The sequence below is a fragment of the Lepidochelys kempii genome, chromosome 25 (assembly GCF_965140285.1).
Source record: "Lepidochelys kempii isolate rLepKem1 chromosome 25, rLepKem1.hap1, whole genome shotgun sequence".
In the NCBI taxonomy this organism is placed as follows: domain Eukaryota; kingdom Metazoa; phylum Chordata; order Testudines; family Cheloniidae; genus Lepidochelys; species Lepidochelys kempii.
In genome coordinates, this window is record NC_136404.1 from 18,370,109 (window position 1) to 18,395,374 (window position 25,266).

Below are 25,266 nucleotides of genomic sequence, written 5' to 3' on the forward strand. Positions count from 1 at the left end.
CGCCATTCCCCAGAGACCAGGCCGGCAGCCACCTCCTGGGAACGAGCCGAGGGCATTCAGTGCTCGTGGAACATGCCTGACGCAAAGCCCAGGGCTCAGGGGATGCTCAGAGCAGGTGCAGAGCGTCCCCTGCACTCACCTCTGCTCTGCATGACTCCAGGACAAGAGAGCTCAGTCCCTGGTGTGTCCCGGCCCGCTGCTTGTTCTGAACAGACTGTCCATTCCTCTGCCAGTGCCAGCCCCATGAAATAGCTCTGAGTCCTGGCCCGCTGCCCTGGGCTGCTGCACCAAGCCCCTGACAGCAGCTAGCCCTGAGGGGTGGGGCGGGGCAGCCGGGTGATTTCCCCCTCCCCGCCCACTAGCTTTGCCCCCACCCCTGCAGGCCAGGCATTTAGTCACAATGTCACTGCCCACGAGTGCCCCATGAGATGACAGGTGCCATTCAGTGGGCCCCTTTCCAGCTGCCCTGCCCTCTCAGGCGTGTGGCACAGGGCCCTGACCCCCCAGGCCATGCCAGAGGCACTGGTGGCTCTGCACCCCAGCACAGGCCTAGGGGCCTGAGTCCCCCGACTCTGCTCAGCACCCCGGCATGGTGGATCCTGGGAGCCCATCACTCCACGGTGCCAAATACAGACCCCTCCCCCACAAACACAGGTCCTTCTTTTGGTGCCCACCCCATTGGGACCCTCTGACACCCATGGCTGTGACTTGTCCGGGATTGCAAGCCTTGGGCAGGGACCTTCTTGTAGCTGGCAGCAAAGCGCCAAGTGCCCTGGAGGCCCCTTCCAGGCAAAAATCCTGAGCCAGACCCAGCCTCTCTGGGAGCAGGGCCCAGTGTCCAGGCATGGAGTGGGGGGCTGGGGAGGCTGGATGGGGGAGGCCTCTCCTTGTGTGTTGTGATTTGCTGCAGTTGGACCCAGCCGGGTCTGGCCCCGCAGGCAGGGCTGGACCCAGCTCCCCTCTCCCAGGAAGGGAGCCATTCCTTGGCCTTAGGGAAAGTCATAAATCGCTGGGCTCACTGGGCAGAGCTCACACTGTGACCCAGGAGACCTCCAATCCAGAGGCTTGAGTCTAGGCTGTGGTCGGGCTGTGGGGCCTACCCTGAAGGAAAAGTGGGACCCCCCTTGGGGGTCTGGCACACCGAAGGGATTCCTCCAAGAGACTGCTCCAGAGCTGGCTGCAGCTCAGATCCTACGGGGCCGTGACAGAGTCCGTGTGGAGTAGCATGGCCGGGGTGTGCAGTTGATGGGTCTGGACTCCTGGCGTTCTCCCTGCCCATATCGCTTGCCTTCAAGGGTGACTCCCTGGAGCAGCCTGGGGCAGGGACCTTCCTCCAGAAATCCACGTCCTTTTCTGCTCTTTCCCACTGATCCTGCAGCAGTTTCAGGGCGGGAGATGCACAGACTTAGCTTGACTCTGGCCCGGCGGCTGTGATCCGCATGTGTTCTGGGGAGATATACCTGAGCTCAGGCCCTGGGGCTTCTGCCTCAGACAGAAGAGGACACTGTGCCCTCTAGCACCAGGCTGGGAATCCCTGCTGAGCCTTTGGCTGGCTCACGCAGCCGAGGCTCAATTGCCCTGCTCTTGCGCCCAAGCTGGGCCATGGCAGCTGGCTCTCTGGCGGCTCTCCCAAGGCTCCATGTGCTCTTAGCCTCCTGATCTTGTTTTTGTGCTTTCCCAGCCAGGCTGAGCAGCCAGAAATAACTCAGTGACTCAGGCCAAGTAAACACAGTCTCCGAGCAGGTGTTTTCCCAAGGGGCTGCTCTCTCCGTGCGGGAAAGTGACCTGCCCTGTCCGCTGGGCCAGGCTCTCGGCCTCGCTCCCTCCAGGCACCCTTCTGGGGAGAGAACCCAGCACAGAACCATCCATTCAAGGGGAATGGGAAGCCCCTTTCTCACAGCAGAACTCAAGGCCCTTCTGAAAGTCTTGCAGAAAGCGGTGTGATCCCATCCGCTGGCTGGCAGGGGTTACCGGCCCAAACCTCCCACAGCAAGGGGGCGAGGCCTGGCAGTCCCACAAACATCCTCGCTGTGCTGCAGGGTGACTGCGACCCTGTGCCAGGCCCTGCTCCCCACACACACCCACCCACAGCTGCTTATGGGCTCTCTGGGGCAGGAGCTGGCTCTCGCTGGGTCTGGGCCGGGCCTGGCACCATCATGTCCCAAGCTGGGTGGGTGCTGCTTAGGGAGGTTCTGCTCCCCATGGCCCTGTGCAGGAGGGAGGTGATGACCCCCCTCCAGGCAGGGACAGGGGCCCGGAGAGGAGAGGGCGCTTGCCCAGGCTCAGAGAGCAGATCCCCTGAGCTGTGGAGAACGGGCTCCCCTCGCCCCAGGAATGGGGGTGAATCCTGCGCTGTCACTGCTGTTGTGTTCTGGGGTTCGGGCTCCGGGCAGCACCTCACCGGAGCTCCAGGTCGCTGCGTCCGGCTGCTGTGACAATGGGACAGTGAGAACAGCTCTGCTGTGCTCGGGCCATTGGGACCCCCATTGCACTGGGGCCGTGCCCAGCAGTTCAGACCCCAGCGCTCTGCTGGGTAGGGCCCCCGGGTGCCAGGCGTGGCAGAGTGAGGGTCTCAGAGCCCCTGCCCAAGGGGAGTGTAACGGGCAGAAAGGGGGATGGGCAACACCGTGCTCAGCTGGTGCTGCAGACTGTGTTTGGGGAGGGGACCGTGCTCTCTGCTCTGAGTTAATCCCAGGGGGATGGCGCCTGCCCCCTGCCCACCCCTTCTCGCTGCCTTCTCACGCTGTGGCTGTTGGGATTCTTTGTGGTCCCTGGCTCCAGCCCACCCCGTGCCCTGCCCTGCCCCAAACTCTCCTGGCTGCCGCATCGTCCAAGGCTCGGCTGATCGGGGAGAGTTTCGATGCCAGGGCTGCAGGAAATGAGCTGAACTGAGCCCAGGACCCCGGGCCGTGCTCCGTTCCATCACTGGACCATGACGCTAACCCAGGGTAATGCCCAGCCTCCCATGCTCCGCCCATTCTAGTGCTGCTGGCACTGGAAAGATCCCAGAGGGGGGAGCAGGAATTAATGAGCCCCAGCATTGAGCGCTGCCAGCCAGGGCAGGACACCTGCCTGCGACCCATTTCTGCATCTCTAATGCTGGGCCAGTTCCTGTACAATCCCACTAGCATGGAATAAAATCCCAGTTGTCCCGCGTTGGGCAGGGTCCTGGGCGCCGGGACCCACATGACAGGCCCTGGAGAGCTGTGAGTTCACTTGCACGGCGCTGCAATGACTGAACATGTTCTGGGGGCTGGCTCCTGTTGCAGCACTGGGCCAAGGCATGCACTGGGGGGAGGGATGATGTTTTACATGGAAATTTACCAGCCTCCCACAGTCCTTGGTGCTGCAAATATCCCAGACGTGGGGTTTTGTGCCAGAAAAGGGACAGGCTGCTGCAGCTCCCCTTACTGGGGGCTCCTGGTCTCCCCGCCGTAAGGCTCATCCCTCACTGGCCCTGTGTGGGAGGCTGGAGAGATGGGTCCCAGCCTGATCTTGGACCAGAAGGCAATTCTAACATAGCAGACCCTGCTGCCAGTAGGCTGGCTAATAAACTCACCCCCTTGACCAGGCGTTCGCTTGCCCTGCGGTGTGTTCTCCAGCGAGGAAAGCAATAGCTGCGTGCAGGGCTGGAGGATGCAGACAGCCTTGCAGTCTGCTCTAGGGCTGAGGCTGGGCAGAGAGCGATGTGTGCCTGTAAACGCTCACTGTAATTGCACCTAGAGATCGATGAGAGGCCCCCCCGCCATAAACCGAACAGAAATGAAGTCTGAAGACTAACTTGCTGAGGAGCGATAGCTGCTCGCGTGGGCGTCTGGTGCTTTCTCTGCCTTAGGAGCTTTTCGGGGGCGAGAACACGTCTGTGACTCTCCTAGCCACGCGCAGGCACGTGCAACTGGGTGACTCTCAGGCAAAATGGTCAGTGTTTCCATCTGGTTCCCGAGCAGGCGGAGGTGCTGGGGGGAGACTCCACAGTGGATGGGTCAATACAGGGGACTGACACACCAGCTGGGGGTCTGCTGGGTAAATGGAAGCCTTATAACCTCTGCTCTGCAGGGCATTGTGGGGGAGCAATAGCAGCATGGAGTAAGGACATACAAGTGGCCACTTTGGGTCAGCCCCATGGTCCATCTAGCCCCATGCCTGTCGCTGACAGTGGCCAGTGTCAGGTGTGTCAGAGGGAATGAACAGAGCAGGGCAGTTATCGAGAGATGCCTCTCCTGTCGTCCAGTCCCAGAGTCTGGCAGTCAGAGGTTCAGGGACACCCGGAGCATGGGGTTGCGTCCCTGACCGTCTAGGCTAACAGCCATCGAGGGCCCTGTCCTCCAGGAACGTATCTAGTTCTTCTTTGAACTGTTACACTTTTGGCCTTCACAACATCCCCGACCAATGAGTTCCCCAGGGTAACAGTGCGTTGTGTGAAGAAATACTTCCCTTCGTTTGTTTTAAACCTGCTGCCTGCTCATTTCATTGGGTGACCCTGGTGTCTCAGAGTCCCCAGGCGATGCTCTGGAGCTGCTCCCCATGAAGCCAGTCAGGACTCTGGGGAAGTCTCCTCTCTGGGAGCAGCCTGTCTGCAGGACACACAGCTCACCCAGCTTCCACCTTCCTGGGTCTGACCTCGGAGCATTCAGCATCCTCTGCCCTTCTGTGCACTTCCCACAGCGAGTCCGCCCAGGCGGGGTCTTGGGGAAGCCAGAGGGTCCTGCCCCCCAACTTCGCAGTCAGACGGGACTCTCAGCCAGCCAGTAACACAGAGGTTTATTAGACTACAGGAACATGGTCTAAAACAGAGCTTGTAGGTGCAGAGAACAGGACCCCTCAGCTGGGTCGATTTTGGGGGCAATGAGCCAGACAACCACGTCTGCCCTTCACTCCATGTCTCCAGCCAGTCCCAAACTGAAACTCTCCCCAGCCCCTCCTCCCCTGGGCTTTGTCCCTTTCCCGGGCCAGGAGGGCACCTGATTCCTTTGTTCTCCAACCCTTTAGCTCTCACCTTGCAGGGGGGAAGGGCCAGGCCATCAGTTGCCAGGAAACAGGGTGTTGGCCATTCTCTGTGTCCAGACTCCTGCACACACCTGCCCTCTAGGGCTCTGCAACGATCATACACCCTTATCCCACCACCTAGATACTTAAGAACTGCCTAGGGGAAACTGAGGCACCCCCACACTATTCAGAGGAAACATTAAGAACAGTCCCACTTCGTCACATCTCTCCCCCCTTCGAGATCGAACTGAGCGGGGTCACTTTAGCCAGTGACCTGGGGAAGTTCGAAGCCACCAACGTTCCCATGGATGCCCCAGCATCTCTCCCATTCCTTGGTGGGAGTTACACCAGGCCCTTCCAGTTTCACACCCTCCCTTAGGTTGGGGGTGGTCGATAGCACTCGCAGGTCGCATGTGGGAAGGTTTATGTGGCCCGTGCCCTTTGGCCACCCCAAAACGCCAGGGGGTCAAACTGGGATTGGGTCTTCTTTCAAGAAGCTGGCCAAGCACAGCCACTTGGTTATAGGACTGTTTAACTTTCTTAACAGCTTTCACTTCATCTGAGACCTTCTCAAAGCTATCCACACTGGATCCTTCAACAGGAAAGTCAGTGGATCCATTCATAACAGAAAATTTCTGGCTGTTAGGAACTGAAACTTTCTTGATTAAATCACTTTCACACCCTTCAGTTGCAGTAAACTGCTTGCAAAGACTCCTTTCCCTTTAGGGCTTTTCTATGCAACAATTCACCCCTCACAAAAAGAAAAGGAGGACTTGTGGCACCTTAGAGACTAACCAATTTATTTGAGCATGAGCTTTCGTGAGCTACAGCTCACTTCATCGGATGCACCGTGCACTTCATCGGATGCATGGTGTTACCGTGTCCCATTGATTGCCAGCGTTCCCCAAGTGTCGGTGGTGCCTATTAGATCAATATCCCCATTGAATGCCAGGCACTCACATTCATCCAGCTTATTGTTTAGACTTCTAGCATCTGTACTAAGCAAAACAGCTAATTTGTGCGCACGTTTACATGCATGTACACACGCACACACCCCTCCATGCCTGTGCTGTGACACAGACCCACTGTCACACCCTGCAGACCCTCAGCACCCCACATCACTGTCCACTGACACAGGTTACAGGGGCCGGCCGTTCCCCCTGGGGCTGCCCCGTAGGGTCCTGCGTCCCTAGAACAGCAGAGGGTGTCTCTCTCTCCAGGGCACACCGTGCATTGGGCAGAGTCCATCTCGGGCAGCCCTGGGGTCCAGTACCAGCAGCAAAGCTGCTGCCAGAGAGGTAGCAGGCAGGTGGGGCGGGGGACAGCAGCACTCGCGGACTGGCCTGAAAGACCCTGACCGTGGACTGAGGAGAGTTCAATGTTAAATCCTTTCCGTTTGCATTCAGGGCTATCCCACTGAAAGGGGGGCAGGGCAGAGCCAGTTCTTGAAGAACCCAGGAGCTCGGGCTCCCAGGTTCCTCCTGTCGCCTCTAGAAACCACTTCTGCCCCCCCAGGGCTGCTCACCGTTCCACCTAGGCCTTGCCCATAGCTCAGCAGGTGGCTGGCTGGTGGGGCTAAGAAGGGGACAGGCTGTGGGCCCTTCTGCTCTGCATGTGCCCCATGTGCCCCCCTCCCACTCAGGGATCGGGCCAGGGCAGCCACCTGAAGAGCCAGGAGGCGTTTCCTGTGTAGCTTGCCGCGTGTGGCACCTCGAGGCCCAGGTGGTTGCCCAGAGTGCCCGGGGGCAGCAGGGGGCTCGGCGGGTTATTGCTCATCCATCAGGAGTGAATGAAGAGACATGAGGCCAGGGCCTTTACTGGTAAGCAACCCCGGGGGATCCTGCAGCCAGAGGATAATTTGGTTGCACTCTCCCACTGCCCCTGCAATGGCTGAGCTGCCAGCTGGGGACAGCGCCCATATACAACCAGCCCTTAGGAAGGGGCCGCGGTGCTTGCTGCTCCCTGCAAAATGGCCTCACTCAGGCTGGCGTGCAAATTAAACAAATCTGTCACTGTCCCTGCACCTCCCCCACTACCTGGCACAGCCCCTGCTCACACCCCCGGGGCAGGGGGGCTCCCACAGCTGCCTAACTCCCAGCATCCATTAGCCTCCCTTTGTCGCTGTCCAGTCCCCCCCATGTCAGAGAGCCCGACGCCGGCCTTTGCCAGCTCTCTCCCTGCTGCATGGCGCAGCCTTTCCTGCCCTCTGCAAGCTGGAGAGACAGGACTCAGGCAGGCTGAAACCCTGGCCTGCTTCTGTCCTTCTCGCTGCACAGTTTCCGCAGTGTCACAGACCCAGGACTGGGATATCCCTGGGCCAGCACATCTGCCCTCCATCCATGGCCCCCAGCCCCAGCCACTGGTGTTGCCTGCGTTATGGCCAGAGCTGTGGTGCCAAGTGTGAGGAAGCGGGACTGTTCTTAATGTTTCCTCTGAATGTTGTGGGGGTGCCTCAGTTTCCCCTAGGCAGTTCTTAAGTCTCTAGGGGGTGGGGTAAGGGTGTATGATCATTGCAGAGCCTTAGAGGGCAGGTGTTTGCAGGGGTCTGGACACAGAGAATGGCCGACACCCTGTTTCCTGGCCACTGATGGCCTGGGCCCTTCCCCCCTGCGAGGTGAGAGCTAAAGGGCTGGAGAATAAAGGAATCAGGTGACCTCCTGGCCCGGGAAAGGGACAAAGCGGGGGGCAGGGGGGCTGGAGAGAGCTTCAGTTTGGGGCTGGCTGGGGATGAGGAGTGAAGTGCAGATGTGGTTGACTGGCTCACTGCCCCCCAAAATGGACCCAGCTGAGGGGTCCTGTTCTCTGCACCTACAAGCTCTGTGTTAGACCATGTTCCTGTCTAATAAACCTCTGTTTTACTAGCTGGCTGAGAGTCACGTCTGACTGCGAAGTTGGGGTGCAGGACCCTCTGGCTTCTCCAGGAGCCTGCCTGGGCGGACTCGCTGTGGGAAGCTGTGACGAAGTGGGACTGTTCTTAATGTTTTCTCTGAATAGTGTGGGGGTGCCTCAGTTTCCCCTAGGCAGTTCTTAAGTATCTAGGGGGTGGAGTAAGGGTGTATGATCATTGCAGTGCCCTAGAGGGCAGGTGTGTGCAGGGGTCTGGACACAGACAATGGCCGACACCCTGTTTCCTGGCAACTGATGGCCTGGGCCCTTCCCCCCTGCAAGGTGAGAGCTAAAGGGTTGGAGAACAAAGGAATCCGGTGACCTCCTGGCCCAGGGAAAGGAACAAAGCCCAGAGGAGGAGGAGCTGGAGGGGGTTTCAGTTTAGGGCTGGCTGGAGACATGGAGTGAAGGGCAGACGGGGTTGTCTGGCTCACTGCCCCCCAAAATGGATCCAGCTGAGGGGTCCTGTTCTCTGCACCTACAAGCTCTGGTTTAGACCATGTTCCTGTCGTCTAATAAACCTTCTGTTTCACTGGCTGGCTGAGAGTCCCGTCTGACTGTGGAGTTGGGGGGCAGGACCCTCTGGCTTCCCCAGGACCCCGCCTGGGTGGACTCGCTGTGGGAAGCGCACGGAGGGGCAGAGGATGCTGAATGCTCTGAGGTCAGACCCAGGAAGGTGGAAGCAGTGTGAGCTGTGTGTCCTGAAGACAGGCTGCTCACAGAAAGGCGACTGCCCCAGAGTCCTGACTGGCTTCATGGGGAGCAGTTCCAGAGTATCGCCCAGGGACTCCGAGACAACTGGTGGCAGCGGTGGGATGTACTGCACCCCGTGGATGGCGCTTCCTGCAGTAAGTGACTGGGGAGCAGTAAAACGAAGGGGGATTGACGAGGACCAGGCGTGCTGAAGGCTCAGAGAGGAGCGGTTTTGGGGGGGTGGTTAACCCCCTGGGAGTGTGTGACCAGCAAGAAGGACTGTGCAGTAATGGGGTCCCCTTGGGGACTGTGGTGAGCAGTCTCAGGGGCGGAGGAGCCTGCGGCTTGGCCCTGGGAGAGAGAAGGACTTTCGCAGTAACAGGGTTCGCCTGGGGATTGCAGCAAGCAGTCCAAGGGGCGGAGGAGTCTGCCGCTCGACCCTGGCAAAGAGGTGGTGACCTCGAGAAGGGCTGGCACACTAGGGGTTCTCCCTGGAAACCGTGGGGAGCTGAGAACACACAGGCCTGTGCGTCCACAACAACTTGGGAAGAGCGGAGTGACGGCCTGTCACCGTCTCCTTCAGAAGGACATTGTAACCCTGTGCAAACAGAGAGGGTTGAGCGTTGGAAAGTTCACCAAAGCACAGTTCATCGTGCAGCTGGAGGAGGATGACCGCTCGAAGGAACAGATTCCTGACCCCAAATGGGGCTATAGCAGGATCTGGGAGCTGCTGGAGTGGCAGCCAGGCATCACCAAGACTCCTGTCCTCGACCAGACGAGGGTCTTCACGATCGGGTTCCCCATCCGGGGATCGGAGACGAACGGGATTGGAGCTGAGTCCGAGAGAGCAAGAGGACTGTGAGAGACAGCGAGAGCCCGAGAAAGAGCTGCAGAAGCATGAACTGGCGGTGGGGGAGCGGAGAGGCCTAGGGGACCTCCCAGGGGTGAGTGGGGATAGACCCCGGGGGGCCAGTTCCGCAGGGAACCTCGAGACTAAATTGCTGCCCCTGGTTAAGGAGGGGGGGGGTGTGGATGCCACCTCACTGCCTTTGAGCAGGCTGGCGATTTGAACCAGGGGGACCCTGCGGAAAAGCCCCGGTGTCTAGCTCCCTTGCTGGGTCCCAAGGCCATAGACTCCGTCAGCCAGATGGGTGGGGAGGTGGACAGGCTCCCACTCCTGGTCCCAACCTATATGTCTGTGTGGAGTTTCCTGGGGTGAAGCCCCTCCCCAGAGGGAGTGGAAGATGATGGTCAATGGGGAGACATTCCTGGGGTGGCGAGATCCTGGGACAGAGAGATGCTCCCCGCCCCCCTGCACACTGGAGAGGGGGCTCACGCTGGCTCTGATGCACTGAGGAAAGCAGCGAGCTCGCTGCCTACCCCCACGGGGACAGCAAGGGCAGTGCTGAGCAAGGGGGGAGCTGAGACCCCAGCTGAGTGGGGGGAGACACAGGCAGGGCAGGGGATCTGTTGGGAGTGGCAAGGTGCTTGGTAAAGAAAGTCTGGATGAGCCTAGGCCGCCTTGTGAGCTGATGGCTGTGTCTAGTCAGCAGGGTGGGAAGGCGAGGAGAGTGGAAGATGAGTGTCCCTGTACATTTCCTGTTAGCTGGGTGGAGAATTGGGACAGTGAAGGAAACGTGCCTGTGTCTGTCAGGGGTATTGACTTGCCTATGGAGGGAGCTATCCTGATCTCCAAGCAGTTGTCTGTGACCAGCCTTGTGTGCTGGGACCAGGGGAATGAGATCCCAAGCTGTATGTCTGGGAAAGGAGAAAGTGTGTCCGGCTCTTCGTCTGTGGAGCAGACAGAAGGGGCCTTTCAGCCTGTGATGGCTGAGGGTCGTGCAGTTGTCTCAGAGCTGGTTCTGGATTCAGCTAAAGCCCAGGAAGGGAATGGCCCTAAGTTTGTGTCTGCTCGGGAGAATGGCCCTGTGACTAGATCGCATCCAGTTAGTGTCTATGTAAAATCCCAGAGACCAGACAATTCTGGTGCTTGTATTTTGCCTGTTGCTAGTGTGTTGTTGGGAAAGGGTGGAGCAACTCTGTCTAATCAGGGTGAGATCCTAGCCAGGGCACAAGGAGAGCAGGAAGGTGTGTGATTGTGTTACCTACTGAGGGTGTGGAAACCTGTAGCAAGAAGGAAAAGATTCCTGAACTTGTGTGTGGCAAAAGGAAGGAGAATGCTTCCGACCTTTTATCTAGGAAGTCTGTCAGTTTGCCTGAAAGGGGATTGTGTAGCAATCCGCCTGATGGGCCAGAGGTAATTCTGGATGTAAGGGAGACCCAGAAAGAGTCTGTTGTTGCTCAGGAAAGTGTTCCTCTAGAGCAAGCCCTAGGTAAAGAGGGTAAGAGCAGAATTTCTGTGAGGGGTGAATTGTTGCATAGAAAAGCTCTAGGGAAAGAAATCCTCATGGAGTCTTTACAAGCAATTTACTGCAATTGAAGGGTGTGAAAGTGATTTAATCAAGAAAGTTTCAGTTCCTAACAGCCAGAAATTTTCTGTTATGAATGGATCCACTGACTTTCCTGTTGACGGATCCAGTGTGGATAGCTTTGAGAAGTTTGTGTTAGTCTGTATTCGCAAAAAGAAAAGGAGTACTTGTGGCACCTTAGAGACTAACCAATTTATTTGAGCATGAGCTTTCGTGAGCTACAGCTCACTTCATCGGATGCATTCAGTGGAAAATACAGTGGGGAGATTTATATACACACAGAACATGAAAAAATGGGTGTTACCATACACACTGTAAGGAGAGTGATCACTTAAGATGAGCTATTACCCGCAGGAGAGCGGGGCTGGGGGGAGAGGGGGGGAAGAAACACCTTTTGTAGTGATAATCAAGGTGGGCCATTTCCAGCAGTTAACAGGAATGTTGTCGGAGGAGCAGGGGGGGGGGAATAAACTTGGGGAAATAGTTTTACTTTGTGTAATGACTCATTCACTCCCAGTCTGAGAAGGTCTCAAATGGAGTGAAAGCTGTTAAGCAAGTTAAACAGTCCTAAAACCAAGTGGCTGTTTGGCCAGCTTGTTGGGGAGACAAGGTTGTTGAGAAAGGGATGTCTCCATGCTAGTTCTGTAAGTGAACAGTATGTGGCCCAGGTCAAGATGGGGGCCCTTAACCAAGAGAGCCCGAATTGCAGGCCTCCAGACTGGAGCGCTGGGAAAAGACCCGATCCCAGTTTGACCCTGGGGGTTTTGGGGTGGCAAAAGGGCACGGGCCGCATAAACCTTTCCACATGCGGCCTGCGTGTGCTATCGACCACCCCCAACCTAAGGGAGGGTGTGAAACTGGAAGGGCCTGGTGTAACTCCCACCAAGGAAGGGGAGAGATGCTGGGGCATCCATGGGAACATTGGTGGCTTCGAACTTCCCCAGGCCACCAGCTAAAGTGACCCCGCTCAGTTCGATCTCGAAGGGGGGAGAGATGTGACGAAGTGAGACTGTTCTTAATGTTTCCTCTGAATAGTGTGGGGGTGCCTCAGTTTCCCCTAGGCAGTTCTTAAGTATCTAGGTAGTGGGATATGGGTGTATGATTGTTGCAGAGCCCTAGAGGGCAGGTGTGTGCAGGGGTCTGGACACAGACAATGGCCAACACCCTGTTTCCTTGCAACTGATGGCTTGGGCCCTTCTCCCCTGCAAGGTGAGACCTAAAGGGTTGGAGAACAAAGGAATCAGGTGACCTCTTGGCCCAGGAAAGGGACAAAGCCCAGAGGAGGAGGGGCTGGAGGGAGTGTCAGTTTGGGGCTGGCTGGAGACATGGAGTGAAGGGCAGACTGGTTGTCTGGCTCGCTGCCCCCCAAAATGGACCCGGCTGAGGGGTCCTGTTCTCTGCACCTACAAGCTCTGGTTTAGACCCTGTTCCTGTTGTCTAATAAACCTCTGTTTTACTGGCTGGCTGAGAGTCACGTCTGACTGTGGAGTTGCGGGGCAGGACCCTCTGGCTTCCTCAGGACCCCGCCTGGGCGGAATCGCTGTGGGAAGCGCACGGAGGGACAGGGGATGCTGAATGACCTTCACCAAGGGAAGGTCATGCCTGACTAATCTAATCGCCTTTTATGATGAGATTACTGGTTCTGTGGATGAAGGGAAAGCAGTGGATGTATTGTTTCTTGACTTTAGCAAAGCTTTTGACACGGTCTCCCACAGTATTCTTGTCAGCAAGTTAAGGAAGTATGGGCTGGATGAATGCACTATAAGGTGGGTAGAAAGCTGGCTAGATTGTCGGGCTCAACGGGTAGTGATCAATGGCTCCATATCTAGTTGGCAGCCGGTATCAAGTGGAGTGCCCCAAGGGTCGGTCCTGGGGCCAGTTTTGTTCAATATCTTCATAAATGATCTGGAGGATGGTGTGGATTGCACTCTCAGCAAATTTGCGGATGATACTAAACTGGGAGGAGTGGTAGATACGCTGGAGGGGAGGGATAGGATACAGAAAGACCTAGACAAATTGGAGGATTGGGCCAAAAGAAATCTGATGAGGTTCAATAAGGATAAGTGCAGGGTCCTGCACTTAGGATGGAAGAACCCAATGCACAGCTACAGACTAGGGACCGAATGGCTAGGCAGCAGTTCTGCGGAAAAGGACCTAGGGGTGACATTGGACGAGAAGCTGGATATGAGTCAGCAGTGTGCCCTTGTTGCCAAGAAGGCCAATGGCATTTTGGGATGTATAAGTAGGGGCATAGCGAGCAGATCGAGGGACGTGATCATTCCCCTCTATTCGACACTGGTGAGGCCTCATCTGGAGTACTGTGTCCAGTTTTGGGCCCCACACTTCAAGAAGGATGTGGATAAATTGGAGAGAGTCCAGCGAAGGGCAACAAAAATGATTAGGGGACTGGAACACATGAGTTATGAGGAGAGGCTGAGGGAGCTGGGATTGTTTAGCCTGCAGAAGAGAAGAATGAGGGGGGATTTGATAGCTGCTTTCAACTACCTGAAAGGGGGTTCCAAAGAGGATGGCTCTAGACTGTTCTCAATGGTAGCAGATGACAGAACGAGGAGTAATGGTCTCAAGTTGCAGTGGGGGAGGTTTAGATTGGATATTAGGAAAAACTTTTTCACTAAGAGGGTGGTGAAACACTGGAATGCATTACCTAGGGAGGTGGTAGAATCTCCTTCCTTAGAGGTTTTTAAGGTCAGGCTTGACAAAGCCCTGGCTGGGATGATTTAACTGGGAATTGGTCCTGCTTTGAGCAGGGGGTTGGACTAGATGACCTTCTGGGGTCCCTTCCAACCCTGAGATTCTATGATTCTATGAATGCTCCGAGGTCAGACCCAGGAAGGTGGAAGCTGTGAGAGCTGTGTGTCCTGCAGACAGGCTGCTCCCAGAAAGGAGACTGCCCCAGAGTCCTGGCTGGCTTCGTAGGGAGCAGCTCCAGAACATCGCCTGGGGACTCGGTGACACCAAGAACACAGGATTTCCGCTCCAGTCACTGGGCAAATGGCCTGTGCAGTGAGGGGAAGCTTCAGCCAGCGTGGTGCCACCCCAAGGAAGCAGGAACGTTCTGGGTTTCCTGCCCGGCTCTGCCAGCCCCTCCTGCCCTGGCTGACCTGCTGTGTTGACATTGGGTCTGCATTAATCCATGCTTGGCTGCTCCGGGGTGCGGAGAGTCCAGCCTCGGGGAGGGGCCGCTCCCAGCGTGCTCTGCTCCCTGGGCATTGAGATTGGTGTAGAATTATGCCCCCGATTTCGTCAGTGCCCGCCAGGGAGCCATGCGCCTGCACAGCGTGGGCTGCTCTGCACTGCGGGGCCCAGCTCGCTGGCCCCTCGCTCCCCCAGTGCCGGGGGGTGGGCGAGGCTGCCAGGCGTGGGTGGCTGCCTGAGATGCTGAGCAGGGAGAGCCGGCACCGCTGTAGGTGTCAGACCCTGCTGGATGGGGCGGGGGGGAATTCGGGGGCAGGGGCAGCAGGCGGGAGTGGGGTCCCGTGACATGGAGGCTGCTGCCACGGAGGGGCCCGCGCGTCAGCCCAGCAAGCCCTGCCACCTGTGCACAGGGCGGCGAGTTTGAGTCCCGGCGCCCTGGAGCTGGAGCCAGGGCTTGGGGCAGCAGGGGGAAGCAAGTTAGCTCTGTGCTGCCATCTAGTGGCATTCACTGGTGCATCAAAACCCTCAGCTCTTTCCATGGGCCACCCGCTGTTTATGGTTCGCTTTCGGTCGGGCCTCCTAGGGCCCCAATCGCGGGCCCGGGTCCCTGGCGCTAGGCGCTGGGCAGACCCAGACACACAGCCGGTCCCTGGCTGCAGAGCTGGCAGTCGGAGTAGCTTTAGCGAATGCAAACCCTTTGTGGCTGTTCTGCCTGGGGACCGTGGCAGGGGCCTCCTGGGGACGAGGACGTGGAGGTAGAAATGACCACGTCCGAGGCAGATGTCAAACTCAAACAACTTCATGGGAGTGAATCGGGGGGCTCAGAAAATCTCCATCCAAGAATATTAACGGAATTGCAAGGCCAATAGCCAGGATTTCTAATGAATCGCTAAACTCGGGCTTGTGCCCTGTGACTGAGGAATTGATTTAAGTTAAGGGCCGATGGCGGCACACAAACAAATGGATATAAACTGGCCGGGACACCAGACAAACGTTTCTGTCACATTGGAGGAGTGAAGCTCTGGAGCCGTGGGAGCAAAAAACTGAACTGGCTTCGAGACTTAGCTTGATGAGTTTATGGAGAGGATTGTCCGATGAGCGAGGCAACCATCCTCCAGGATCTTAGCTGCCTCCCCAGGGCCTTGCCTGAGATGCGGGGGGGACGTGTCTGAGGCACAAGGGGTGGAGCAGGGGGTTACCAGACACGCTGGAGACCCCCTGGAGTCGGTCAGTGTCCTGGGGCCTGTATTGCTCTCATCGGTGTGAATCTCACCAGCCAAACCCCAGAGACTTTGCTTCCTGTGGCCTGGGCAAAGATCCCCACCTCCCCCTGCCATGATGGGATCCCAGGGAGGAAGTGAGGGTGGAGGAGCTCAGCAGAGTTGGGCTGTCTCCTGCCGGGTGCATGTACAAAGCAGCATGCAAGGGTGAGTCCCATGAGAGCACCAAGGTCCAGCTCTGAGCACCGTTAGTGCAGGCAGCAGGGTTTGCAAACTCCCCAGGGCAGAGGCCGCCCTCAAGTCTTGCTCCCGCAGCAGCAGGCAAGCGCATGGCACGAGAGCAGGGCGTTGGGATGGTGATAGTGTCCTGGCGTCCCTGGGCCAAGCTCTGGGGCTGCTCCCTGCGAAGCCAGGCAGGACGCTGGGGGAGTCTCCTCTCTGGTAGCAGCCTGTCTGCAGGACACACAGCTCACACAGCTTCCACCTTCCTGGGTCTGACCTCGGAGAATTCAGCCTCCTCTGCCCCTCCGTGTGCTTCCCACAGCAAGTCCGCCCAGGCGCGGTCCTGGGGAAGCCAGAGGGTCCTGCCCCCCAACTCCGCAGTCAGACGTGACTCTCAGCCAGCCAGTAAAACAGAGGTTTATTAGACGACAGGAACATGGTCTAAAACAGAGCTTGTAGGTACAGAGAACAGAACCCCTCAGCCGGGTCCATTTGGGGGGGGCAGTGAGCCAGAGCCCCATCTGGCCCTCCCTCCATTTCCCCAGCCAGCTCTCAACTCCAACTCTCTCCAGCGGTCTCTGGCAGCCTCCCCCCGGCTCCTCCTCCAGCCTTTGTCTCCCCGCCGCCCCCCCGCAGCTCACCCTCTGGCAGGGGGTGCTAGAGACCCACGTGGGACGCTGAGTCCTGCAGGGCCGCCCCCTCAGTACAGCAGCAGGCTGAGCTCTCCCCGGGTGGCAGGCGCCCCCTCGAGCACTTGGATCCGGGCAGAGCACTTGGATCCAGATCCAGACTGCATCCCCTGCCACTGCATCTGCCAGGCGTGGCCCGAGTGCCAGTAAATCATGCCAACCAGGTCTCCTCTACCAGCTGTTCAAAGAACCGTAGGAGGCTGGTGCAGCCCAGCTGCCCAGGGCCGGTGAGAGCCTGCCATGCCGCCGTCCCCGAGGGGCGGTGTCCGGACTTGGCTCAGCAAGGCAGCTCCTCTGCAAGCCAAAGCGCAGGGTGACGCAGCCCTCGCCTCCGGGGACGGCGTGAGCTGGATGTTACTGTGACTCATGTTAGACATGGTGATCGCATGCTTCTGATCGGCGGGGAGCTCAGTCCCCATGGCCCAGTCTGGCCCAGTCTCCCAGGGAGCCACGTGGTGCCAGGTGTGAGGGCAGGTTCCAGTTCCCATTACTCACTGGAGGACCCTCCTGTGATGGGTCTGCAGGGCAGGGGAGGGAGGTGTGTGACAGCCAGCTGGGCCTTCTCCGCTTTCAGGGAGCTGGCAAGGGGTTAACAATGTGTCATCTGAGCTGTAGTGAGACCTTCAGTGGAGACAGACAGGGCTTCCGACCATGCTTCCTGAAACTGGGGCCCCACGGCTGGATTGTGCTGGGGCCTGGGAAGGGCCATGAGGTGGGAACCCCCGTCCAGTTCCAAGGCTGAATGCCTGCAATGCTTCCCCCCACCCCTTTCCCTGCAGGGCAGCCCAGGGGGTGTGTGTCCGTGTCCGTGTCCGTGTCCCCGGGCGCTGGGAGCAGCGGAGGCCCCAGTGTCTGTGCCAGGCAGCGGCTGTGCCGGCTCGGGGGCTTGGAGATCGCTCAGACCAGCTCCTGGCTGTGCCACGGCAACTCTTCCTGCAGCTCCCTGCGTGGGAGCGACACTGACCCACTGCTGCCGGCTCCCTCCCCACTGACTCTCCACCCCGGAAACCCTGTCACCTGGCCCCACTGCTCGGGGCTCTTCTCGCTGCCCTGGGGCCTGGAAGCCTCCAGTCCCTTTCCCGGGGTGGCACTGATGGCGGAGGCTGGAGCGGGGGGACCCAGAGCTCCTGAAAGGGGCCTGGGACAGCAGCCTGGCCTGGAGGCTGTTGTGGGCCGGCTGCTCTGCTGGGAGAAAGGCTGGTGCCATGGGGGGAGGTTCGAAGCAGGGCTGGGTCTGTCCTGGGCTGTGGGGATCCCAGGAGCGACCCTGCCACTCTGCTTAGTGGGGCTGCAGCTGGCGGGGCTGCTTGGAGATGTCCCTTTTCTGGCGGGGCTGCTTGGAGATGTCCCTTTTCTGGCGGGGCTGTTTGGAGATATCCCTTTTCTGGCGGGGCTGTTTGGAGATGTCCCTTTTCTGGCGGGGCTGTGGGGGATGTTTAAGCCGTATGTGAAGCTTGCACAACCAGCAGCGAAGCGCTCCCAGCTGGGCTGTCCATTGCCCGTGCTCCAGGGAGGGGCTCTGCCCCACTGCTCTCCTTCCCAGGCCTCTCTGGGGAACAGGAGGAGCCAAAGGGGAACCCATCTGGGTCCCACGTGTGCTGGGTTTGTCACGCTCTGGGTTGGGAGAATGAGGGCGAGCAGGACAGGACACAGCAAGATAGCTCTCGGCTGAGCCCCCCCGGGCCGAGGAGGGTGCAAGCTGGTGCCAGGGGTGTTTCTCCCGCACGGGTGCTGCGCTGCATGGAAGCCAGAGGGCCAGCTCCCCAGAGGGCGTAAGCTGGCGTAGCTGCACTGAAGTCTTTGGAGTCAGCGGAACTACGCTGATTTACACCAGCTGAGGATCCAGCCCCTGTGGTTTACGTCCTGAGCAGGGAACGTCTCGCCGGTCCTGCCCCAGATTCCAGCGCAGTTTAACGTCTCTGCGCAATTGAGGCAGCCAGTGCTGTTGCTGGCAGGGAAAGGGCTGAGTGCTGCGTGGGGGAGCAGCCAGGCTGGGGGGTGCTGCGCTGCTTCTCCCTTCCACGTAGAGCCCCAGCAAGCCCTGGCTCGTCCATGCAGCGGGCGAGGGAGCGAGCGTCCCTGTGCCAGACTGGCCTGGCCCAGCCCGAGCAACGAGGGGGGCTTGCTTCGTATTTCAGTCAGTATCTGCTGAGCCAGACAGTTGTTTAATTTCCCAGGCAGGGACGGGAGGGGAATGGAAAGTTTCCCTGGGAGCGAGAGCGCTGTGTTTGCAATGCGCTTCCTGCTTAGTACCAAACGGACAGTTTGTCTTCTCTGAATGGGACCCGGGGAGACGGACCTGTGAGACCCTCGGGAAACGGAGCCTCGTAGCAACGCCCCACCGGCCCCCCGGTCACGCTCGTTCACCTTCAGCCAGAGCACAGCGTGGAGCCGGAGCGAGAGGGGGCAGGCAGCCTCCATGGAGCTTCTGCGCACAATCAAACTGATGGCCTGAAAGTGACTGCAGAGGACCCCGCACCCCCTCTCTGCCAGCCTGGACCCCGCTGCGTGAACGGGACTGAAGTAGCACCTGTGGCTCTGGCTCCGCCATCCCCTGCAGGTCCCCGCTCTGGGCAGGGGAGCCCTCAAAGTGATTTTCCTGGGGGAGATTTGTGAACAGGGGGGTGAAGGCCCAGCTGAGCCTCTTGTGCACGTGGGCTTCCCCCCACTAATTTGTGGCTCCAAAATGCTGAACCCGAAGCATGGCTCCCCGGGGGCCTCCCCTTGCAGCTCCCCCTGCAACTCGCCCATCCTCTTCAGGAAGCTCATGATGAATCAGAGCATCCGCATGCAGCGGCGTTTTACCGTGGCTCACCCCCTCTGGTAAGGGCTGGGGCTGCCCGCCACTGGGCAGGGCAGGGCAGAGCCAGACTGGGCAGGTAGGGGGGCTGCCCACCGCCAGACAGGGCAGGGCAGGATGGAGCCGGGCTGGGCAGGGCAGGGCTGGGCAGGACTGAGCCGGGCAGGGCAGGACAGAGCCGGGCATGGCAGAGGCTACCGCTGGCAGGCCGGTTCCAGGGTTGGCAGCTCACAGGGTGCTGAGACCTGAACTCACTGGGAGACTTTGAGAGGTGCCTGAAGATGAGCTGGGCAGTTAGGCCTGTCTGTATGGCCTGGGGCACTTCCCTTCCCCACCTGGCTGGCCCCAGCCCAGCTCTGCATGTTATGTGGGTGACACAAGGTACCAGCCATGGGTGGGTGCTGACAAGCGCAGGGTGATGCCAGGAGGTGCCCAGAGCTGGCTCCCCAGCCAAGCACTGTCTTTGGCGGGTGCTCGGTAGGTGCCTTCCAGCCAGGTGTGGTGTGGGGGTGCTCCCCACTGCTGGTCCGTCTCCCTGGCCGCACCATTTGGATATTAGGAAAAACTTTTTCACTAAGAGGGTGGTGAAACACTGGAATGCGTTACCTAGGGAGGTGGTAGAATCTCCTTCCTTAGAGGTTTTTAAGGTCAGGCTTGACAAAGCCCTGGCTGGGATGATTTAACTGGGAATTGGTCCTGCTTTGAGCAGGGGGTTGGACTAGATGACCTTCTGGGGTCCCTTCCATCCCTGATATTCTATGATTCTATGATTCTATGGGAGGTTCATGCAGAGCTGGCCTACGGGGTGTCACTAGTGCCAGGAGCCATCAACCCTGCTTGGACCCTGCAGCCCTGAGCAAAAGCAGCTCTGAGGCCAGCAACCCCAGCACCTCTTGCCTGGCGAAGGCCCTGGGGTGCTGCAGGGTTCCCCCTGCCCAGCCCCCAGCATGCAGCCGGCCAGGTGCATAGGGGATGTGGGGCTGGGCTGTGGAGCTGAGTGGGGAAAGCAGTCTCAGGCCAGGTCGGACAGCTCCAGCTCTGCGGGATCAAGCCCTCCATCCGCTTCTGCAAATCGGTGAAGGTCCCAGTCCAGCCTCCCGCTGGCTGAAGGGCCTTTGTTTGCCTGGCCTGGCCAATTACTTCCTACCTCTTCCAAACTCCACCTGGCAGAGGCCTGGGGCCAGGGCAGCCCCGCTCTGGCCAGCGGGCTGCCGGGCTATGAGGACGGAGGGTGCTGGGGATCCGGGAGGAGCCAGGCTGTCTGGGAGCTGGGCTGCAGCTGCACAACAGATGTGGGAATGTAAATAGAAAGGGCGTTTGTTATGACAGAGAGAGGAAAACAAGCAGCAGACTCATCCTGTGCCCCCCTTACCCCCCCGCCCCCCCAGCTGGGCAGGCCAGGTGGGCCACAGGGGTCGTGCTGCTGGGTCCGGCCTGCCAGCTCGGCTGTCCTGCCAGCAGGAGCCAACCAGCACCTCTCCTCATGCACCTGTGGGGAGCCCTGGGACTCCACCCATTTCCCCATCAACTCCCCTGCCCCAGCTCGCCCAGCCCCACCCCTGCTAACACACGCAGGAGCCAGCAGCCCTGGATGCAGCAAGGCTGGGGGCTCATTGATGCCCCAGCTCTGCGTCCCCTCGGCTCCCACCTGCACCTGCCAAGAGCCCCAGGCCGGAGCAGAGCTGTCCCGCTCGGCCTGGAGGGAGCGCGCTGCAAATGCCCCAGCTTTGCACACTGGCCTCGGCACTGGGACGCCCTGCCCAGGGGCCTGGTGCTGCTGAGCGCGTGAGCAGGCTGCCCCCCAGCCGGGTCCTCCGCATGCTGCCTGTAGTCAGCACAGGGGACCTCTGGGCCTTTGACCCCGGCCACGCCCCTGCTTGGGCTGCCCACTGGCATGTCCCACACAGAGGAGTCTGGGGAGGCAAGTGGAAGCTCTCGGGGAGGGGCATTAGTGCATGATGGATGCCAGGCAGCAGCAGGCATTGTTCTCCCAAGGCCACTGCACCCGCCCGGCGGGGGCCCAGCTCTGGGGGGAGGGGCCGGCTGCATCTGCCCACTTGGGGCAGGGGTCGGCGGGGTGACTGGACATGAAACAACAAGCAGTGTGGCGGGCTGCAGCCCTGGGCCACTGCTCCGCAGATGGTGCCTGGCGCCGGCCCGCAGTCCCGGTGACCTTTCCAGACAGGCTGCGTAAGGCGGCCTGTGATGCTGGCAGCTCCACTCCATTCCTGGGATTTCTCTCCCCCCAGTCCCTGAGCTGGGGGGCAGGGTGCACGGCAGTGCCTACTGCAGGAATGACAGCCCCAGAGCTGGCCCGGCAGGTCTCCGTGCACAGGGTCGCGGGGCTGCCCTGCCTCCGGTGCAGGACGTGAGCAGCTGAGCCCTTTGCAATGGCAACAAGAGCTATTTATAGAGGAAACAAACCTCCCAGGCTGGCCTGCCCCAGGCCCAGACTGGCCGGTGTGCATCAAAGGAGACAGTGTGGGACGGAAAGTACGTTTGAATTCAGTTACCAGTCTCCTGGGAAGGGCGCGGTGCCAAGACCTGAGTGTGCTGGGCCCCGGCGGGCCCCTGGCACCTCCGCGGCACGGCCCTCGGGCACACCGGGCTCCCGGGGCCATGCCAGTGTCTCCATGGACCTGTCTGTGCTGATACCTATTGGCTCCGGGCTGCACCACACTCTTTGGGGCTGCACTGGTTTCCTGCTAACCTTACTGTGGGTTTTTGAAATAATAACAGCGACTTGGCCCCTCTTGGCTCAGCCATGGGTCAGCCCCCTTGCTCCCATTTTACTGGTGTCTGCCCCTCCTGCTGGCATGCAGCATGTCGGTAGCAGAATTGGGACTGGAACCCAGGAGTCCTGACAGACACCCAACCCAGTGCCCGGGCCATTGCACAGCCAGGCAGGCTCTTCAGCACACGGGGCACCTCGCAGATGTGGGCACAGAACCCACCCTGATGTGAGGGCCTTGCTTGCTGGGGGCCCTTGCTGCTTCGGGGGCTCGGGGCTCCTAGGGCAGCAGGGTGCCTGGCAAAGCCCCTGGCACAACTAACAATGCTCCCCCCAGCACCCTCCCCGGGAGCAAGGTCCCTGCCGGGGTCCCAACAGCAAGCCCTGAACAGGGTGACTCCCCAGTGGCACCTGGCCCTGCCTCCTGCTCAGCATGGTCTCCCTGCCAGGCAGCTGGGAAATGGCTGGCAGAGGCCTGAGTGCCACCGGACCAGCCCTGGCTAAACAGATGGCGGGCAACCCAGCCCACGCCACACGAGCCCCTTCCTCTCTCTGCTCTGCCAGTGGCTGCTCTCCGCCCACAGCAGGGTGTGATGAAGCGGGACTGTTCTTAATGTTTCCTCTGAATATTGTGGGGGTGCCTCAGTTTCCCCTATGCAGTTCTTAAGTATCTAGGTGGTGGGGTAAGGGTGTATGATCATTGCAGAGCCCTAGAGGGCAGGTATGTGCAGGGGTCTGGACACAGAGAATGGCCGACACCCTGTTTCCTGGCCACTGATGGCCTGGCCCTTCCCCCCTGCAAGGTGAGAGCTAAAGGGTTGGAGAACAAAGGAATCCGGTGCCCTCCTGGCCTGGGAAAGGGACAAAGCCCAGAGGAGGAGGGGCTGGAGAGGGTTTCAGTTTGGGGCTGGCTGGGGACGAGGAGTGAAGTGCAGACGTGGTTGTCTGGCTCACTGCCCCCCAAAATGGACCCAGCTGAGGGGTCCTGTTCTCTGCACCTACAAGCTCTGTGTTAGACCATGTTCCTGTCATCTAATAAACCTTCTGTTTTCCTGGCTGGCTGAGAGTCCCGTCTGACTGTGGAGTTGGGGGGCAGGACCCTCTGGCTTCCCCAGGAGCCCGCCTGAGCAGACTGGCTGTGGGAAGCGCACGGAGGGGCAGAGGAGGCTGAATGCTCCGAGGTCAGACCCAGGAAGGTGGAAGCCGGGTGAGCTGTGTGTCCTGCAGACAGGCTGCTCCCAGAGAGGAGACTTCCCCAGAGTCCTGCCTGGCTTCGTAGGGAGCAGTTCCAGAGCATCGCCCGGGGACTCCGTGACACAGGGGCCCTGGCTATTCACCATGGAAATGGCTAGCAGTCCCCAGCTCTGGTGCCAGTGCTGACAGCTCCTGTGTGGCTACGGTGAGTGGAGGTCCCTGCTCGTTTAATGGCCTCTCCCCACTCAGGGCTTGGCCCATGCGAGGACATGGCAGGACTTGGCTCTCGCTGTTTGCAGATCTGGGCCCGGTGGCTTTTTTTCAGCCAAGATGCTCATGCAGCTGGCACGTGGTCTCTCTCGTTAGGCACTTCATTCGGAGAGGAGGGCCCAGGCCCTCAGCATTAATGGAGATTTGCTGATCTGGCGGAAATGCCGTTGCTGCACTGCTAGGAAGTGAAGCCAGCCAGAGACCCAGCAATAAAATCCGAGGAGCTCCCCTGTGCAGGTCCAGCCCTGCCCTGCGCTCGGTGCCAGAGGTCGCAGTGAAGCTGCAGCCTGCTCCCTGGGGCTGCCGGTCTGTGGTGCATTCCTGCACCCAAAGAGCCAGGGCTCTCGCCTGCACTGCTGGGCCGTGCACAGTCCCAATGCAGCGCAGCTGTTCCTGCTGGGCACCGGTGGGGGGCCTCAGCATCACTCACCTAGGGCCAAATCTTCCAAGAAATTCTTGCTCTCGGGGGAGAGGGGGCTTCTCCATGGCTCTGAGTGGGAGCTGCTGGATGCTGCCCCTTGGGCCTGATTCACCTGAGCCACCTGCAGCCCGTTGGCCTTCCCTGGGGGCAGTGGGAGCTCCGCCCCTGCAAACCAGGCTCTGCATGTGGAGAGCTGGGAACCGAAGCCAGGGGGCACTTTACCAGCCTCTCAGATGGACAGACGGATGGACAAACTCCTGCTGAGAGAGGTGCAATAGGAGATCCCAAGCCCAACATCGCTCTGGACAGGAGGTGTCCAATGGCTCCTGGGCAGCTCCAGCCGTTGCATCCAGTGGCTGTTCCCTGGACCAGCTCTGCCCTGGGTGGCTCCCAGCGCCCCAAATGCCTCGTGGGGCCCGGCTCAGGGCGGGGGCTCTTGGGCCGGGGAGGGGCCTTGCTGCTGGAGCTCGCAGGCCACGTGGGTGGGCACCAGGACACGGAGCGAGAGCTCTGCTGACAGCAACGCTGAGCTCCCTCCATGTTGCCGCGGGAGGCGACAGGGGGCAGTGAGACCTTTGGCTTTTAAAGCACCCGCCCATCAGTAAGGCAAAGCCATGTCGAAATAGCACCAGGGCTGTGGCCAGCTCCAGCTGGAGGCCAGGGTTGCGGAGTCCTGGCTGGGCACCCACAGCACGAACGGTGGCTGTGTCCATCCCTGCTCCGGAGAGCTCCGCAGAGCCTGAAACAGGCCCAGCAGGTGGGGAGGGCTGAGTCCCCCGGGATCAGGTCAGATCCGGGGGAGAGAGAATGGCGCAGACAAGGTAACAATGCCACTTCCACCTCTCCACTGTCTCTCACGATTCCTTGTGGCTCTGCCGTGCTGCTGGGACCCCACGGCGCGGCCTGGCAGCAGGAAGAGGGAATGGGCTCTGGACACTCCACCCCACAGATGAGCGTGAGCCAGGGCCAGAACTCCCGATGGGCTCAGCAGCCAGCCAAACACGCAAAGATCACGAGTCCGGCCCCAGAGCCGGGAGCATTGGACAGATCGTACCGGGGGGTCTGGGTCTTCACCTGTCTCTGAGAGTCGGCGTCACCCCCGGGCCACAACTTCAAACTTTGCTCTACAGCCAGGAGGACGAGAAATCTCTTGTTCTTTCTTCAGCAAGAGACAAGCCCACTCCAATCCCCTGACTCCAGCAGCTGGGGCAGCCAGGGAGACACCAAATCACGTGAGACTGACCAGGAAATCTGAGCTCCCATTGGCAGACACAGGCAATCTCTCCTTTCACTGGTGGCTGCTGCAAGTCTGGCTCTAGAAGGCTCTGGGGCCACTCTGCCAAGCCTGGGGCACTGCTGCAGGGCATGTAGCAGCATTTGCTTCTGGCTGGAGAATAGCTTCGCCAGCTGGGAGCTTGCAGGCACAGTAGCCGTGGGCATGCAGTGACCTCCTTTGCCAGGGCTCTGGGCACAGCCCCAGCTGCCCACACTCACTGATCTCTCCCTGTGAAGCCTGGCCTGTTGGGTCAATCTTCTGTGTTGCTTTGGGCTCCAATGTGCTGTGAATCG

General features: G+C 59.6%; 1 protein-coding gene across 5 annotated transcripts in view; it reads left to right on the forward strand.

Annotated features, from left to right (window-relative positions):
• The window catches only part of PDE4C (phosphodiesterase 4C), a 113,502-nt gene that overhangs the window by 46,205 nt on the left and 42,031 nt on the right, over window positions 1-25,266 (forward strand). Inside the window, exon 1 of one of the 5 annotated variants that reach the window (XM_073323656.2) lies at window positions 18,507-19,104. The exons of the other annotated variants lie outside the window; for them this stretch is intronic. Within the exon in view, the coding sequence (XP_073179757.1) occupies window positions 18,968-19,104 (137 nt within the window). The 5' untranslated portion in view covers window positions 18,507-18,967. Of the gene's footprint in view, window positions 1-18,506; window positions 19,105-25,266 lie in introns of those variants that run through there. 5 annotated transcript variants of the gene reach the window in all.